The following is a 19613-nucleotide window of genomic DNA, read 5'->3' on the forward strand; positions in this document are numbered from 1 at the left end:
CACACTGGATGTCACTGCCATGCCATGCAGGATGCCACCATTGTCCCACTCTGGATGCCACCACTAGGCCACTTTGGATGCCACCACTGTTTCACAATGGATGCCATCCTGTCCCATACTGGATGCCACTCTGGATGCCACCACTGTGCCACGCTGGATGCCACCGCTGTCCCACACTGGATGTCACTGCGATGCCATGCTGGATGCCACCATTGTGCCAGTTCGGATGCCACCCTCGATGCCACCACCATCCCACTATGGATGCCACCACTGTGCCACACTGGATGTCACTGCCATGCCACGCTGGATGCCATCACTGTGCCACATTGGATGCCACTCTGGATGCCACCACTGTGCCACGCTGACTGTCACTGCTATGCCATGCTGGATGCCACCATTGTGCCACTCTGGATGCCACCCTGGATGCCACCACTGTGCCACACTGGATGCCACCACTGTGCCACCCTGGATGCCACCACTGTGCCACACTGGATGCCACCACTGTGCCACTTTGGATGCCACCACTGTGCCACACTGGATGTCACTGCCATGCCACGCTGGATGCCATCACTGTCCCACTCTGGATGCCACCACTGTGCCACACTGGATGTCACTGCCATGCCATGCAGGATGCCACCATTGTCCCACTCTGGATGCCACCACTGTGCCACTCTGGATGTCACAGATGTCACCACGGTGCCACACTGGATGCCACCACTGTGCCAGTCTGGATGCCACCACTGTGCCACTCTGGATGCCACAGCAGCCCGATCTGTTCCCCATTTCCCCCACTCTCCCACTGCCACGAAGCAGAGCCCAGGTCTCAGCCATGGATTTTCCTCTTGGCCGTGCAGAAATGGAAACCAACCAACCCACAAGGCTAATTAGCCGTACTTAATTAACGGTGTGCGCCGAGGAAGTCGGTTTATTATCAAGGAAATCAATGCATTAGCCTTCATCTTTGGAGCTCCTTTCAGAAGGGGAGGGGGGGGGGGGGAGCTGGATTGTGCACATCCAGCGCCAACGCAATTAGCGAAGCTCGTTAGTTGTTCAGCAATTAGCACAGCAAATTGGCACGCGGTGACAAGGAGAGAGGTTCAACACGGAGCTGTGGGGCTGCAGGGGGAGGGCAGGACCTCCAGCAAGGCTCTGCCCCCCCCCTCAACCCTTCCTTCCCCTCCCTTCCCCTTCCCCTTCCCCTTCCCCTTCCCCTTCCCCTTCCCCTTCCCCCTCTCCCCTCCCCTCCCCTCCCCTCCCCTCCCCTCCCCTCCCCTCCCCTCCCCTCCCCTCCCCTCCCCTCCCCTCCCCTCCCCTCCCCTCCCCTCCCCTCCCCTCCCCTCCCCTTCCCTTCCCTTCCCTTCCCTTCCCTTCCCTTCCCTTCCCTTCCCTTCCCTTCCCTTCCCTTCCCTTCCCTTCCCTTCCCTTCCCTTCCCTTCCCTTCCCTTCCCTTCCCTTCCCTTCCCTTCCCTTCCCTTCCCTTCCCTTCCCTTCCCAGCGCTGTCCTTCCATCCCTGCTCCCCACCTCGCATCCATCCTTGCCATCCAGAGCTGTCTGACCATCCCTCCCCATCAGCATCCTGCAACAGTTCTTCCTTCTCACCCCAGCTCTACAGCCTTCCCTCCTTGTGCATCCTTCCATCTGTCTGTCCATCCCCCCATCTGTGTGTCCATCCATCCGTCCATAACTCCATCCATCATCTCTTTATCCATCCCTCAGTCCATCCATCCATCCCTCAGTCCATCCATCCCTCAGTCCATCCATCCATCCCTCTTTCCCTCCATCCTTCCCTTCCTCCCTCCATCCATCCCTCAGTCCATCCATCCATCCCTCTATTCCTCCATCCATCCATCCTTCCCTTCCTCCCTCCTTCTCTCCATCCTTCTTTCCAACCATTCACCCCTTTATCCATCCCTCTGTCCCTCCATCCTTCTTTCCATCCCTTCATCCATCCCTCCATCCCTCCCTCCCTCCATCCTTCCATCCGTTTACCCATCCCTCCACCATCCATCCCTTCCTTCATCCCTCCATCCATCCACCCATCCATCCTTCCTTCTTTCCATCCTGCCATTTATCCTTTTTATCCATCCAACCCTCTCTCCTTCCATCCACCCATACCTCCATCCTTCCATCCATCCATCTCTCCACCCCTCTCTCCGTTCTCCTTCCACGATGCCTCTAAGCATCCCATGATCCTGGGATTCTTCTCCTCCATGACTCCAAGATTCCATGATTCTTTACCTCTATCATTCCATGAATTCTTGATTCCATGATTGAAGGATTCCATGTTTCTGTGCCTCCAGGAATCCATTATTTGTCATTCTATACCTCTAGGAATCCATGATTCTACATCTCTATGATTCCATGAATCCATAATTCCATGATTCTGGGCTTCTCTGACTTCATGATTTTGGGATTCCACGTTTCTATGCTCTATTCTACATCTCTACGAATCCATGATTTTGGGATTCTACATCTCTACAATTCATGAATCCATGATTCTGTGATTCTACGTCTCCATAAATCCATGATACAGTGATTCAATGCCTCTGTGATTCCAGGAATCCATGATCCTATGTCTCTAAAATTCCATGAATCCCGAATTCTGGGATTCCATGATGCTATGCCTCTAAGAATCCATGATTCTGGGTTTCTATGCCTCTATGACTTCAAGATTCCATGACTCTGTAATTCTATGTCACCATGATTCCGTGATTCTGGCATTCTATGCCTCTATAATTGCATGAATCCATGATTCTGGAATTTTATGACTCCATGATTCCATGATTCTTTGCCTCTATAATTCCAGGAATCCCTCATTCTGGGATTCTCTGCCTCTATGACGCCACAATTCTGGGATTCTTTGCCTCTATGATTCCATGAATCCACGATTCTGAGATTCTATTCCTCTACGATCCCATGATTCTGGGATTCTTTACCACTATGATTCCATAAATCCATGATTCTGGGACACTATGACTCCATAATTCCATGATTCTTTGCCTCAGTGATTCCACGAATCCATCATTCTGGGATTCTCTGCCTCTATGATGCCACAATTCTGGGATTCTTTGCCTCTATGATTTCATGAATCCACGATTCTGGGATTCTATTCCTCTACGATTCCATGATGCTGGGATTCTATGCCTCTATGATTCCACAAATCCATGCTTCTGGAATTCCATGACTCCATGATTCCATGATTCTTTGCCTCTGTAATTCCAGGAATCCCTCATTCTGGGATTCTCTGCCTCTATGACACCACAATTCTGGGATTCTTTGCCTCTATGATGCCATGAATCCCTCATTCTGGGATTCTCTGCCTCTATGATGCCACAATTCTGGGATTCTTTGCCTCTATGATTTCATGAATCCATGATTCTGGGATTCTATTCCTCTACAATCCCATGATTCCGGGATTCTTTACCACTATGATTCCACAAATCCATGATTCTGGGACACTATGACTCCATGATTCCATGATTCTTTGCCTCTATGGTTCCATGAATCCACGATTCTGCAATTCTCTGCCTCTGTGATGCCACAATTCTGGGATTCTTTCCCTCTATGATTTCATGAATCCCTCATTCTGGGATTCTCTGCCTCTATGACTCCACAATTCTGGGATTCTATTCCTCTATGATTTCATGAATCCACGATTCTGGGATTCTATTCCTCTATGATCCCATGATTCCGGGATTCTTTACCACTATGATTCCACAAATCCATGATTCTGGGACACTATGACTCCATGATTCCATGATTCTTTGCCTCTATGGTTCCAGGAATCCACGATTCTGCGATTCTCTGCCTCTGTGATGCCACAATTCTGGGATTCTTTCCCTCTATAATTCCCGGAATCCCTCATTCTGGGATTCTCTGCCTCTATGACGCCACAATTCTGGGATTCTTTGCCTCTATGACTTCATGAATGCATGATTCTGGGATTCTATTCCTCTACGATCCCATGATTCTGCGATTCTTTACCACTATGATTCCACAAATCCATGATTCTGGGACACTATGACTCCATGATTCTGGGATTCTTTGCCTCTATGATTCCATGACTCCACGATTCTGGGATTCTCTGCCTCTACGATTCCACGAATCCACCATTCTTGAATTCTATGCCTCTACGACTCCATGAATCCATTATTCTGGGATTCTCTGCCTCTGTGACGCCACAATTCTATTCTTCTATGATGCCACGACTGGGATTCCTTGCCTCTATGATTTCATGAATCCACAATTCTGGGATTCTATTCCTCTACGATCCCATGATTCTGGCACTGTCCCTATGAACTACGAGATCCCATGTTTCTTTATCTCTATGATCCCATGAATCCATGATTCTGGGATTCCACGACTCCATTATTCCATGATTCTGCAATTCTATGCCTCTGTGATTCCACGAACCCACGAGTGTGGGATGCTGGGATTCTATGCCTCTGTGATTCCATGATTGTATGAATCCATGATTCTGGGATTCGCCTCTATGAATCCATGATTTTCGGATTCTGTACCTCCGTGATTCCATCGATCCATGATTCTACGCCTCTATAAATCCATCATACGGCGATTCAATGCCTCTGTGATTCCAGAACGCTGAGTGCTGCACTGCTGCACCGTTGCACGTGACGTGCTCTCCCACACCTTGCACTATCCCACGTGCTATTGCACACGTTGCACACCACATGCTGCCCCTTCTGGATGCACTCCAGCACACCGTGCACCACTGCACACAGTGCAACGCCTCCCTCTCCTCCTGCTCACTCGCAGCATCCCCCTGCATGCTGCACATTGCACGCTGCACGGGCTGCAGCTTTGCATGACCTGCCCGGGGCAATCCATGCAGCAGAAGAGCTGCTTTCACCCAGGGAGCAATCAAATCCCCATCAAATATTGATGGGGAACCTCAGCGCTCGCTCTGTGCCCTACAACCCTCCTGAATGCAGCCCTGCTTTGCCCATTAAGCCGCTGGTATGCGATCCACGGATGAGTTACCACGATTCGTGTAGCAGCAATTAAGTGGAGATGAGACACTGATGAGCAGCGGGTTTGTTCCTCGTTAATCTTTTATGCTCGTTGAGTGCAGAGCAGCGTGGCGGCGTGCAACGGCTGCTCGGTAAGTGGTGCAACAGAGCAGTGATGCTCTGAGCGTGGGGGGGTCACAACAGCGTGGCAGGGATGGCAGGGAATGTGGGACCAGGGGGCTGTAGGATTGTGGGATTGTGGGATCGTGGTTGGGACTGGAGGATCTTGAAGGTCCCTTCCATCCCAAGTGGTTCTATGGGATCACGGGGTTGTGAGATCGTGGAAATGTGGTTGGAACTGGAGGATCTTGAAAGTCCCTTCCAACCCAAGAGCTTGGAGGTTTCTTCCAACCAAAGATTCTATGATTCCATGAAAGCCACGATTCTATGGGATCATGGGATTGTGGAAATGTGGGATTGTGGAATCGTGGGATCAAGGAAGCACTGAATCCTGGCATCATGGAATGATGGGATCATGGAAACTGCATGATGTTGGAGGTCTCTTCCAACTCAAGTGGTTTTATGGGACCAAGGCATTGTGAGATCATGAAGATTTGGTTGGAACTGGATGATGTTGAAGGTCTCTTCCAATCAAAGCCATTCTATGGGATCATGGAATCAAGGAAGCAGAGAACCCTGGCACTGGGGAATCATGGAATCATGGTTGGAACTGGATGATGTTGGAGGTCTCTTCCAATCCAAGTGGTTTTATGGGACCAAGGCGTTGGGAGATCATGGAGATTTGGTTGGAACTGGATGATGTTGGAGGTTTCTTCCAACCAAAGATTCTATGATTCCATGAAAGCCATGATTCTATGGGATCATGGGATCGTGGAAATGTGGGATTGTGGAATCATGGAATCAAGGAAACACTGAATCCTGGGATCATGGAATGATGGGATTGTGGTTGGAACTGGAGGATCTTGAAGGGTCTCTTCCAACTCAAGAAGTTTTATGGGATCATGGGGTTGTGAGATCATGGAAATGTGGATGGAACTGGATGATGTTGGAGGTCTCTTCCAACCAAAGCCATTCTATGGGATCATGGGATCACGGAAATGTGGGATTGTGGAATCATGGAATCAAGGAAGCATTGAATCCTGGCATCATTTAATGATGGGATTGTGGTTGGGACTGCAGAATCTTGAAGGTCCCTTGCAACCCAAGAACTTCTATGGGATCTCAGGATCATGGGATCACAGAAATGTGGGATTGTGGAATCATGGAATCAAGGAAGCAGAGAATCCTGGCATTGGGGAATCATGGGATCATGGTTGGAACTGGAGGATGTTGGAGGTCTCTTCCAACTCAAGTGGTTTTATGGGATCCTGGGATCATGGAGATGTGGGTCTGTGGAATCGTGGAATCAAGGAAGCACTGAATCCTGGCATCATGGAATGATGGGATTGTGGTTGGAACTGGATGATGTTGGAGGTCTCTTCCAACCAAAGCCATTCTATGGGATCATAGAATCAAGGAAGCAGAGAACCCTGGCACTGGGGAATCATGGAATCATGGTTGGAACTGGATGATGTTGGAGGTCTCTTCCAATCCAAGTGGTTTTATGGGACCAAGGCGTTGGGAGATCATGGAGATTTGGTTGGAACTGGATGATGTTGGAGGTCTCTTCCAACCAAAGATTCTATGATTCCATGAAAGCCATGATTCTATGGGATCATGGGATCGTGGAAATGTGGGATTGTGGAATCATGGAATCAAGGAAACACTGAATCCTGGCATCATGGAATGATGGGATTGTGGTTGGAACTGGAGGATCTTGAAGGGTCTCTTCCAACTCAAGAAGTTTTATGGGATCATGGGGTTGTGAGATCATGGAAATGTGGATGGAACTGGATGATGTTGGAGGTCTCTTCCAACCAAAGCCATTCTATGGGATCATGGGATCACGGAAATGTGGGATTGTGGAATCATGGAATCAAGGAAGCATTGAATCCTGGCATCATTTAATGATGGGATTGTGGTTGGGACTGCAGAATCTTGAAGGTCCCTTGCAACCCAAGAACTTCTATGGGATCTCAGGATCATGGGATCACAGAAATGTGGGATTGTGGAATCATGGAATCAAGGAAGCAGAGAATCCTGGCATTGGGGAATCATGGGATCATGGTTGGAACTGGAGGATGTTGGAGGTCTCTTCCAACTCAAGTGGTTTTATGGGATCCTGGGATCATGGAGATGTGGGTCTGTGGAATCGTGGAATCAAGGAAGCACTGAATCCTGGCATCATGGAATGATGGGATTGTGGTTGGAACTGGATGATGTTGGAGGTCTCTTCCAACCAAAGCCATTCTATGGGATCATAGAATCAAGGAAGCAGAGAACCCTGGCACTGGGGAATCATGGAATCATGGTTGGAACTGGATGATGTTGGAGGTCTCTTCCAATCCAAGTGGTTTTATGGGACCAAGGCGTTGGGAGATCATGGAGATTTGGTTGGAACTGGATGATGTTGGAGGTCTCTTCCAACCAAAGATTCTATGATTCCATGAAAGCCATGATTCTATGGGATCATGGGATCGTGGAAATGTGGGATTGTGGAATCATGGAATCAAGGAAACACTGAATCCTGGCATCATGGAATGATGGGATCGTGGTTGGAACTGGAGGATCTTGAAAGGTCTCTTCCAACTCAAGAGGTTTTATGGGATCATGGGGTTGTGAGATCATGGAAATGTGGACGGAACTGGATGATGTTGGAGGTCTCTTCCAACCAAAGCCATTCTATGGGATCATGGGATCACAGAAGTGTGGGATTGTGGAATCATGGAATCAAGGAAGCATTGAATCCTGGCATCATTTAATGATGGGATTGTGGTTGCGACTGCAGAATCTTGAAGGTCCCTTGCAACCCAAGAGCTTCTATGGGATCTCAGGATCACGGGATCACAGAAATGTGGGATTGTGGAATCATGGAATCAAGGAAGCAGAGAATCCTGGCATTGGGGAATCATGGGATCATGGTTGGAACTGGAGGATCTTGGATGTCTCTTCCAACTCAAGCCGTTCCATGGGATCGTGGGATGATGTAAGCATAGAACGAAGGAATCGTGGAACAGCAGAATTGCATTCATTATCATCATGGGATCATGGAGTCACAGAATGGTGTACCCAAAGAATTGTGGTATCGTAGAGTAATGGAATCCTAGAATCGTGGAGTCATATAATCATGGGATCATGAAGTCGTGGGATCGTGGAATCCTAGAATCACAGAATTGTGGAATCGTGGAATAATATTGGGACAATGGAATCACAGAATCATGGAATCACAGAACCTCAGGGTGGTTGGGTTGGGGGGGACCTTAATGATCACAGAGCTGTAGAATGGTTGGGTTGGAAGGCATCTTACGGATCATGGAGCTGCAGAATGGTTGGGTTGGGAGGGATCTTATGGACCATAAAGCTGTAGAATGGTTGGGTTGGGAGGGATCTTATGGACCATAAAGCTGTAGAATGGTTGGGTTGGAAGGCATCTTACGGATCATGGAGCTGTAGAATGGTTGGGTTGGAAGGGATCTTAGGGATCATAAAGCTGTAGAATGGTTGGGTTGGGAGGGATCTTATGGATCACAGAGCTGTAGAATGATTGGGTCGGAAGGACCCTCCCCAGCCCCATCCCTGCCATGGGCTGGGGTGCCCCCCATCAGCTCAGGCTGCACAGGACCCCATCCACAACCACGGGCATCAAGGATGAAGGCACTAAGAGGAGCCCAAAGCAACGGCAGAGCCATTGAGGGGCAACGAGCAAAAGGGAGAGGGGTTGGCAGCTCCCCTCCCCAGATGGGCAACGGGAGCACACCTGGAGCTCTGCTCTCCAACACCCCCATTCTGTCAGCATTCCCACTTAAGATATTCATTTAGATAAACGCCGGGATCAGTGCAGCTTGGCAGCACCCATTGGGCAAAGGCGACTCGCTCGAACGCAGAGCGCTAACGAGGTTCTGTAATTAAGCCGTCTGGGGGAATGAGCTCGTGATTAAAAAACACGCCCAGCTGAAATCAAGGTTTCCTCCACGTGCTGTGGGGATAAGGGAGCTGCTGGAACCCGGGGGAGGCACAGCTCTGAGTCACACCACGTCCCAACACGGCGCTGCATCCCGGGACCGGGGATGGATGGACGGACAGACGGACAGACAGCACAACCCACAGGACAGGAGGTGCTGAAGGGATGGAGCAGTGGGTGCCCAAAGTGTGAACCCCACTCTCCAGCCCCCCTAAAAAATGTGCCCCAAGAGCTGCTCGTGCCCCAAAAATGCCCCCCATCACTCCAAGCCCCGCATCCAGAGCTCAGCCAAAGGTGCACCTCCACCCCCTAAATCCACCAACCCCCAAATTCACAGCTCAGCCAACACCAGGGTGAGGTGCTCCGATCACCCTCAAGGCGCCCAGGGAACCCCTTGTGCCCAAAAAGTCCCCCCACTTACACCAAACCCCATCCCCTCTCCTCGCTCCCCTTTTACAGCCCCGCGTTTTCCAACTCCCAGCCCCGGCAGCAAAATGCGGGTGCAGCCAAGCCGGGGGGGGGATCATCTCTTGCTCATTAAACTGCAGATTGCTTTCAAGCAAACGATCTGAAGGGGAAAAGAAGAGGAGGGAGGGGGGGGGGGAAACGTTATGCTGATGGTTGAGGTCACGCGGGCACGGAGAGCCGCGGGGCATCGCGCAGCGCCGGGCTTTTGCTGCAGGGTGCCGGCAGCCGTGGGCACGGGCTGCTATTTCGAGCTGCAAACGTCCCAGAGCATCTCAGGACGAGCTCTGCTGTCCCCACGGGTCCCCCCTCCTCCTGTGGGTGGAGGTGGCAGCAGCTCGGCCCCACATGGCAGAAGTTCTCAGGGTGGGGGTCGCTCCGATTTCGGCGCTCGGCCCTCATTGCTGCACCCAACGCGGATGCTTTGGGGTCAGGTTGTGTGGGGAGCTTGCATGGGACACCAGCCTGACCCACACGGCTCCCCCCCCCCCAGCTGCCAAGCGCTGCTGAAGGGCACAGAGGACACAGAAAGATAAAGCAGTTCGAAATGCTGCCTCTCCTGCTGGCGATGGGAGGGGATGCGATTCGATGGGAGGGGATGCGATGCGCAGGGATTGGGGAGGGGGGAGGGTCCTGAGCTGCATCGTGCTCCCAGGGGGGGAGGGGGGAACGGGATCTTGGGATGGGATCGTGGGGATGGGATCGTGGGGATGGGATCCTGGGGACAACGGCATCCCGAGGATGAGATTGTGGGGATGGGATCATGGGGATGGGATCATGGGGGTGGGATCCTGAGGATGGGATCGTGGGGATGGGATCCTGGGGACAACGGCATCCCGAGGATGGGATCATGGGGATGGGATAAGGGAGATAGGATCCTGAGGATGGGATCGTGGGGATGGGATTGTGGGGATGGCATCACGGGGGATGGGATCGTGGGGGTGGGATCGTGGAGGATGGGATCCTGGGGATGGGATCAAGGGAATGGGATTGTGGGGATGAGATCCTAGGGACGGGATCCTGGGGACAACGGCATCCTGAGGATGGGATCATGGGGGTGGGATCCTGGGGATGGGATCAAGGGGACGGGATCAAGGGGACGGGATCCTGGAGACAATGGCATCCTGAGGATGGGATTGTGGGGATGGGATCATGGGGGTGGGATCATGGGGGATGGGATCCTGGGGACAACGGCATCCTGAGGATGGGATCATGGGGATGAGATAAGGGAGATGGGATACTGAGGATGGGATAGTGGGGATGGGATCACGGGGGATGGGATCAAGGGGGTGGGATCGTGGGGACAACGGCATCCCGAGGATGAGATCGTGGGGATGGGATCGTGGAGGTGGGATCCTGGGAATGGAATCAAGGGGATGGGATCGTGGGGATGGGATTGTGGGGACAACAGGATCCTGGGGACAACAGCATCCTGAAGACGAGATCGTGGGAATGGGATAAGGGAGATGGGATCCTGAGGATGGGATCAAGCGGATGGGATTGTGGGGGTGGGATCCCATGGATGGGATCATGGAGTTGGGATCGTGGGGATGGGGTCGTGGGGACAATGGGATCCTGGGGACAACGGGATCCTGAGGATGGGATCGTGGGGATGGCATCAAAGGGATGGGATCTGGGGTCCACGTACCACCATGACCCAGGTGCCACCAGGTGCCACCACGCACCAAGAGCCACGGTTCTCCAAGTACCACGAGGCCACCAGGTGCCACCATGCCCCAAACCAGGTGCCACCAGGTGCCACCATGCCCCAACCCACACGCCACCAGGTGCCACCATGCACCAGGTGCCACCATTCCCCACGTACCACCATCCCCCAGGTGCCACCAGGTGCCACCATGCACCAAGAACTACGAATCTTCACATACCCCAAGGCACCAAGTGCCACCACGCCCCACTCCAGGTGCCACCAGGTGCCACCATGCACCAAATGACACAGTTCTCCATATACCACCATGCACCAAGTGCCACCATGCCCCAACCCAGGTGCCACCAGGTGCCACCACGCACCAAGAGCCACGGTTCTCCAAGTACCACGAGGAACCAGGTGCCACCATGCCCCAACCCCAGGTGCCACCAGGTGCCACCATTCCCCACGTACCACCATCCCCCAGGTGCCACCAGGTGCCACCATGCCCCAACCCCAGGTGCCACCAGGTGCCACCATTCCCCACGTACCACCATCCCCCAGGTGCCACCAGGTGCCACCATTCCCCACGTACCACCATCCCCCAGGTGCCACCAGGTGCCACCATGCACCAAGAACTATGAATCTTCACATACCCCAAGGCACCAAGTGCCACCAGGCCCCACTCCAGGTGCCACCAGGTGCCACCATGCACCACGTCCCACTGTTCTCCACGTGCCACCACGCCCCAGGTGCCACGGTTCTCCATGTACCACGATGCCCCAAGCACCACCGTGCCCCAGGTGCCCCATCACTGCTTCTTACAGCTCATCAGGGGACGTGGAAACAAGGGAACCACCCGGGGATGGGCAGACCCCCAACCCCACGGCCACATCCCTGCCCTCACCTGCGCTGCATCGCCCTCCAGCCGCGGCGGTCGGATGCTGGACAGGTGGATGGTTTTGTGGTCACCAGAATTGAGCTTCACCACGATGGCGTCGGCGTTCAGCACCTGCATCACCTGAGGAGGGAGAGAGGGGTGGTGAGAGGGGAGGATGGGACAGAGGGACGGATTTATGGAGTCATGAATAGATGGATGGAGGGACGGGTGGACAGGTGGATGGATGGAGGGAGTTGTGGACAGGTGGATGGAGGGATGGACAGATGGAGGGAGGGAGGGAGAGATGGAGGGAGTTATGGACAGATGGATGGAGGGACGGACAGATGGATGGATGGATGGATGGAAGGATGGAGGGATGGAGTTATGGACAGATGGATGTAGGGATGGATAGATGGATGGATGGAGGGAGGGAGGGAGGGATGGATGGATGGATGCAGTTATGGACAGATAGATGTAGGGACACATGGATGGATGGAGGGATGGATAGATGGATGTAGGGACGGACAGATGGACAGTGGATGGAGGAAAGCATGGATGGAGTTATGGACAGATGGATGGAGGGATGGATGGATGGAGGGAGGGAGGGATGGATGGACAGATTGATGTAGGGATGGATGGATGGATGGAGTTATGGACAGACGGATGTAGGGGCACATGGATGGATGGAGGGATGGAGTTATGGATAGATGGATGGAGGGATGGACAGATGGATGGATGGATGGACGGACAGTGGATGGAGGAAAGCACGGATGAACTCATGGAATGATGGATGAAGGGATGGATGGATGGATGGAGTTATGGGCAGATGGACACATGAATGGATGGATGGACAGATGGATGAATGGAGGGATGGACACAAGAGTGGGTGGGTGGATGGATGGGGTTGTGGACAGATGGACAAAGGTATGGACAGATGGATGGAGGAATGGATGGATGGAGTCATGGATAGATGGACATAGGGATGGACAGATGGATGGATGTAGGGATGGACACATGGATGGATGTAGGGATGGACAGATGGATGGATGGATGGATGGATGGCTGGATGGATGGAGTTATGGACAGATGGATGTAGGGATGGACACATGGATGGATGGAGGGATGGACAGATGGATGGATGGAGGGATGGACAGATGGATGGAGGAATGCATGGATGGACTCATGGAATGATGGATGAAGGGATGGACACGAGGGTGGGTGGATGGATGGATGGATGGAGTTATGGGCAGATGGACACATGGATGGATGGATGGACAGATGGATGAACGGATGGATGGATGGAGGGATGGACACAATAGTGGGTGGGTGGATGGACAGATGGACGGGGTTGTGGACAGATGGACAAAGGTATGGACAGATGGATGGAGGGATGGATGGATGGAGTCATGGATAGATGGACATAGGGATGGACAGATGGATGGATGGATGGATGGATGGAGGGAGGGAATCATGGACAGATGGACGTAGAGTGGACACGTGGATGGATGGATGGATGGATGGTGGGATGGATGGATGGATGGAGTTATAGATAGATAGATGTAGGGATGGACAGATGGATGAACAGATGGATGGATGGAGGGATGGACACAATAGTGGGTGGGTGGATGGACAGATGGATGGGGTTGTGGATAGATGGACAAAGGTATGGACAGATGGATGGAGGGACGGATGGATGGAGTCATGGATAGATGGACATAGGGATGGACAGATGGATGGATGGATGGATGTAGGGATGGACACATGGATGGATGGAGGGATGGACAGATGGACGGATGGATGGACGGTGGATGGAGGAATGCATGGATGGACTCATGGAATGATGGATGAAGGGATGGACACGAGGGTGGGTGGTGGATGGATGGATGGAGGGATGGATGGAGGGAAGCATGGATGAATGGATGGATGGACAGACGACTTATGGACAGATGGATGGATGGATAGATGGATGGATGGACGGGTGTGTGGAGGGAAGAGAGGATGGACGGACGGAGTCATGGATAGACGGATGTAGGGACAGACAGATGGACGCACGCATGGAGGGAAAAGGGAGGGATGGAGGAAAGCACAGATGGACGGATGGACTGACGGATGGACAGACGAACGTGGGGATGGGCGGAAGGAAGAAGGGATGGAAGGAGAGACACACAGAGCGACGAACGCAGGGAAGGACAGCTAGGAGGTGGACAGACGGACACCACCACGATGCCCACTTCCCCCTCGAGCAATGGGACGGTTTGCTTTACACCACAAAATCCACAAATCCCACAGCAAGAAGCAGAGGGCAGCCTTCCCCTCTCCCCCCACCCCCCCTCCTCCAACCCCCCCCCATCACTTTTTGCCCCACTGAGCGCATCCAGCGGCGCGGAGCCGAAGGGATAAGAGGATTACAGGAGAACGAGGATTAAAACAGACACTCTGGATCGCCGGGGTTGCTCAGCACAGAGCCCCCCCGGGGCCATCCCTGCCTCCACTGCTGTGCTCTCTGCCCTGTGTTGTTGTTGGAGGGGGGGGAGGAAGGAGTTTTTTTTTGGGGGGGGGACAGCCTGCAGCGCTCGGCGTGCGCAGCGCTCAGTGGAGTCATCGCATCTCCAGCTCCAGGGCACTGTAAGGGTTGGGGAGGGGGAGGGGGGGGGGTTGGGGTGGTGGGGGGGGGGTGTAACCCTGGGATCCGTGCCCACGTTTTGCACAGAGCTTCGGAGCGGCGCTGGGGGGGGGACACAGAGCTTGTAGTTCATTTGGAGGGGGAAGGGGAGGGGGTTCTGCCCCATATGTACACAAAGGCAGAGCTTTGGGGGGGGGGGGGAAACTGGGGTTGGGGGGAAGGGGGGGGTGGAAGGGGGGAGAGGGAAGAGGGGGGTAGAGAGGTTGGGGGACAGGGATGGAGGGAATGGGCATGGAGGGGGGAAAGGGATGGGGGGACAGGGATGGGGTGGAATAGGGATGGAGGGGGGGACAGGGATGGAGGAAATAGGGATGGGGAAGTGGGACAGGGATGGTGGGGGATAGGGAAGTTGGGAGACAGGGATGGGGGCAATAGGGATGGATAGGAGGGAACAGGGATGGGGGGAGAAGGATGAGGGGAGATGGGGATAGGAGAGTGGGACAGGGATGGGGGGGACAGGGATGGAAGGAATGGAGACAGAGGGAGGGGACAGGGATGGAGGGGGGGGAGCAGGGATGGGGGAATGGGACAGGGATGAGGGGGCAGGGATGGGGGAGTGAACAGGGATGGAAAGAGAAGCAGGGATAGAGGGGGGGCCAAAGGATGGAGCGTGGGGGGGGACAGGGATGGAAAGAGATGGAAGGGGAAGAGGGATGGAAAGGGGGACAGGGAGGGAGTGGGGGGGGGGGGGGACAGGGATGAGAAAGGAATGTAGGGGGGGGGATGCGGATGGGGGAAGGGATGGAGGGCACAGGGATGGAGTTTGGGGGGGGACAGGGATGGAAGGGGGGGGAAACAGGAAGAGGGAGAGGGACAGGGATGGAATGGGGGGACAGGGATGGAGAGAAGAGGAATGGGGGGGGGATGGAGGAGGGGAATGGAATGGGGGGGGGGGAAACACGAGACGACACAGCGCAAGGCAGCATGCCTTCAGTCCTGGCCTCCCCCCAACCCCCCCCACCCCCTTTGCAACAGAACAGAGGGACCATTCAACGGGTCCCCCAGCTGTGCCACGGCGCTTCCTGCTAACGAGAGCGGCTCGTTAGGGCAGCAGTTCATTAGGACGGCGCTCGGGGTTCACCCCCCCCCCCCACGGCATCGAGGGAAAGGGGTCCCAAAGGCAAGGGGTATCCCCCCCCCCCCCTCCCCAATCCCTTACTCCCCCCAACTTGGGGGCACGTGGGGACCCCAGGGGGGAGCTGAGCCCCTGCAATGCAATGCAGTGCAATGCAATGCAATGCAATGCAATGCAACACAATGCAATGCAAGGCTGTCCCCCCCCCCACTCCCCTAATTGCCCCCAACCTGGGGGCACATGAGGGCCCCAGGGGGGGATCTGAACCCCTGCAATGCAATGCAATGCAATGCAATGCAAGGTCGTCCTCCCCCCACCCCCCCCCATCCCCTATTCCCCCCCACCTGGGGGCACGTGGGGACCCCAGGGGGAAGTTGAGCCCCTGCAATGCAACACAATGCAATGCAACGCAAAGTCGTCCCCCCCCACCCCTTCTAATCCCCCCCCCCCAACCTGGGGGCACGTGAGGACCCCCAGGGGGGGAGCTGAGGCCCCTGCAAAGCAATGCAACACAATGCAATGCAAGGCTGTCCCTCCCCATCCCCCCTAATTGCCCCCAACCTGGGGGCACGTGTGGACCCTAGGGGGGGATCTGAGCCCCTGCAATGCAATGCAATGCAATGCAAGGTCGTCCCCCCCCACCCCTTCTAATCCCCCCCCCCACCTGGGGGCACGTGAGGACCCCCAGGGGGTGGATCTGAGCCCCTGCAAAGCAATGCAACACAATGCAACGCAATGCATGCGGCTGGAGGCTGCGTGCCCCAATTCCTGAGTGCTGACGCAGGGAAGCGGGCGCAGTTTGCTGCCTCCTCACATCTCCATCCCTCCATCCGCCCCCCCCTCCTCCCCCTTCACCCCCCCCCCCCCACATCAACCAGCTCATCCAAACCATCCCTCCCCCCCTTCCCCCCCCAAAGCAAACCCTGCGCTGCACGCAGGACCCCGAATCAACTATGGGGTGGGGGGGCAGGACCTAACCTGGGTGGGGGGGGGAGGATGCAAAATAGGGGATGAGCCAACCTGGGGGGTAGGATGTGATTTGGGGGTCAGAAGTCAACCTGGGGGGGGGTAGGATGTAACATGGGGGGCTGAAGCCAACCAGGTCTGGGGGGCAGGATGTAAGTTGGGGGTCTGAAGTCAACCTGGGGGGGGGGGGAGGATGTGATTTGGGGGGGCTGGAACCAACCTGGGGGGGCAGGATGTAACCTGGGGGGCTGGAGCCAACCTAGGGGGGGTAGGATGTGATTTGGGGGGGCTGGAACCAACCTGGGGGGCTGGATATGAGCTATGGGGTAGGATGTGACTTGGAGGGGGTTTGGGGGGGGCTGGAGCAAATCTGGGGGGGCAGGATGTAACCTGGGGGGGGACAGATGTAATTTGGGGGTTTGGTGCCAACCTGGGGGGGTTGGATGTGATTTGGGGGGGCTGGAACCAACATGGGGGGGGCAGGATGTGATTTAGGGGGGGCTGGAGCCAACGTGGGGGTCAGGATGTGATCCAATCTATGATGGCAAATGAGCTCAAAATGATCCCAAAACGACCCCAAAGAGCCCCAAAAGGACACAAAGAAGCCCAAAATGACCTCAAGGAACCCAAAAATGACTCAAAGAAGCCCAAAATGACCTAAAGAAGCCCAAAATCAACCCAAAGAATCCCCAAAATGACCCCAAAAATGACCCCAAAAACCCCAAAAATGACCCAAAAACCCCAAAACGACCCCTAAAAAAAACAAAATGACCCCAAAGAATCCCAAAATGTCCCTTTACAAACCCCAAAATGACCCCAAAAAACCCATGACAACCAAAAGAACCCCAAAATGACCCAGAAAAGCCCCAAACGACCTCAAACATCCCCAAAATGACCCTAAGAAACCCAAAAATGACCCCAAAAACCCCCCAAAATGACCCAAAAAACCTCAAAAATGACCCCCAAAACACCCAAAATGACCCCAAAAAACCCCAAAATGACCCCATAGAACCTCAAAACGACCCCAAAGAGCACCATAATGACCTCAAAAAACCCATAATGGCCCTAAAAAACCCCAAAGAACCCCAAAAATGACCAAAAGAAACCCAAAACGACCCCAAAAAACCCATCACGACCCCAAAAAAAACTCAAACTGATCCCCCAAAACCCCAAAAACGACCCCAGAAAAACCCAAAATGACCCTAAAGAACCACAATACAACCCCAAAAAAAACAAAAATGACCAAAAAGAACCCCGAAATGACCCCCAAAAATCCCATAACCCTAAAAAACTCCAAAATGACCCCCGAAAACCCCAAACTGATCCCAAAAACGACCCCCAAAACCCAAAAACGACCCCAAAGAATGCCAAAATGACCCTAAAAATCACCATAACAACCCGAAAAAAACCCAAAACCCCATAACGACCTCAAAAAACCCAAAAAAACCTCCAAAACAGCCCCAAAATGAACCCAAAGAACTCCACAAATAACCCCAAAAAACCCCAAAATGACCCCCCAAAAAAACAAAAACGACCCCAGAAAAATCCAAAATGAGCCTAAAGAACCCCAAAATGACCCCCAAAACCCCAAAGAACCCGAAACCAACCCCAAAAACCCCAAAAACTACCCGCAAAAATCCCATAACAACCCTAAAAAAAACTAAAATGACCTCCAAACGGCCCCCAAAATGCCCCCCAAAATGACCCCAAATAACCCCAAAATGAACCCCCAAAACCCCAAAATGACCCTAAAAAAACCCAAAACGACCCCAAAGAACCCCAAAATGAACCCAAAAAACCCCAAAATGACCCCAAAGAGCCCCAAAATGACCCCAATTACAACCCCAAAGAACCCCATAACGTCTCCAAAAACCCCCCAAAAACCCAAAAATGATCCCAAACAAGACCCCAAAGGACCCAAAAATGACCCCATAAACCCCAAAAACAACCCCAAAGCACCCCAAAAGGACCCCAGAAACAACCCCAAAAAACCCTGTAAGGACCCCAAAAAAACCCAAAACCCCGAAAACGACCCCAAAAACCCCAAAATGACCCTAAAAAACCCATAACAACCCAAAAAAAACCCCAAATGACCCCAAAGCACCTCAAAATGACCCCAAATACAACCCCAAAAAACCCCATAAAGTCCCTAAAAAAAACCAAAAAAACCCAAAATGACCCCAAAAACGACCCAAAAAATCCCCAAAACGACCCCAGAGAACCCCAAAACCATCCCAAAAACCCCATAATGACCCCAAAGAACCCAAAAATGACCCCAAAGGACCCCAAAAACGATCACCAAAACAACCCCAAAAAACCCCATAACGACTCCCCAAACCCCAAAAACTACCCCAAAAAGCCCAAAACGACGCCAATTGTGACCCAAAGAACCCCAAAAATGACCCCAAAGAACCCAAAAATGACCATAAAAACCCCAAAACGACCCCAATTATGACCCCAAAGAGCCCCAAAATGACCCCAAATACAACTCCCAAAAACCCCATAACAACCCCAAAGAACCCCAAAAGTGACCACAAAGAACCCCAAAATGACCCTAAAAAACCCCAAAATGACCCCAAAGTCCCCCAAAATGACCCCAAAGCACCCCAAAACGACCCTAAAAACAACCCCAAAACCACCCCAAAATGACCCCAAATATAACCCCAAAAACCCCATAACAACCCTAAAACCCCCAAAACGACCCCAAATACCCCAAAATGACCCCAAATACCCCAAAAACGACCCCAAAGAACCCCAAAACCACCCCAAAATGACCCCAAACACAACCCCAAAAAAACCCATAACGACCCTAAAACCCCCCAAAACGACCCCAAAGAGCCCCAAAAT

The 19613-nt window shown here is 53.2% G+C and overlaps 1 protein-coding gene and 1 long non-coding RNA gene across 2 annotated transcripts in view; one reads left to right on the forward strand and one right to left on the reverse strand.

Annotated features, from left to right (window-relative positions):
- Positions 1-19613, reverse strand: part of SND1 (staphylococcal nuclease and tudor domain containing 1) — a 126909-nt gene that overhangs the window by 83222 nt on the left and 24074 nt on the right. The window contains exon 10 of the mRNA XM_090126737.1: positions 12070-12183. Within this exon, the coding sequence (XP_089982863.1) occupies positions 12070-12183 (114 nt within the window). The remainder of the gene's footprint in view (positions 1-12069; positions 12184-19613) is intronic.
- Positions 10766-11664, forward strand: LOC149919316 (uncharacterized). The gene is made up of 3 exons (XR_016460447.1): positions 10766-10845; positions 11305-11365; positions 11583-11664. It is a non-coding gene; the product is annotated as an uncharacterized LOC149919316 (long non-coding RNA).

The sequence above is a fragment of the Phasianus colchicus genome, chromosome 1 (assembly GCF_987193195.1).
Source record: "Phasianus colchicus chromosome 1, bPhaCol1.hap1.1, whole genome shotgun sequence".
Classification (NCBI taxonomy): domain Eukaryota; kingdom Metazoa; phylum Chordata; class Aves; order Galliformes; family Phasianidae; genus Phasianus; species Phasianus colchicus.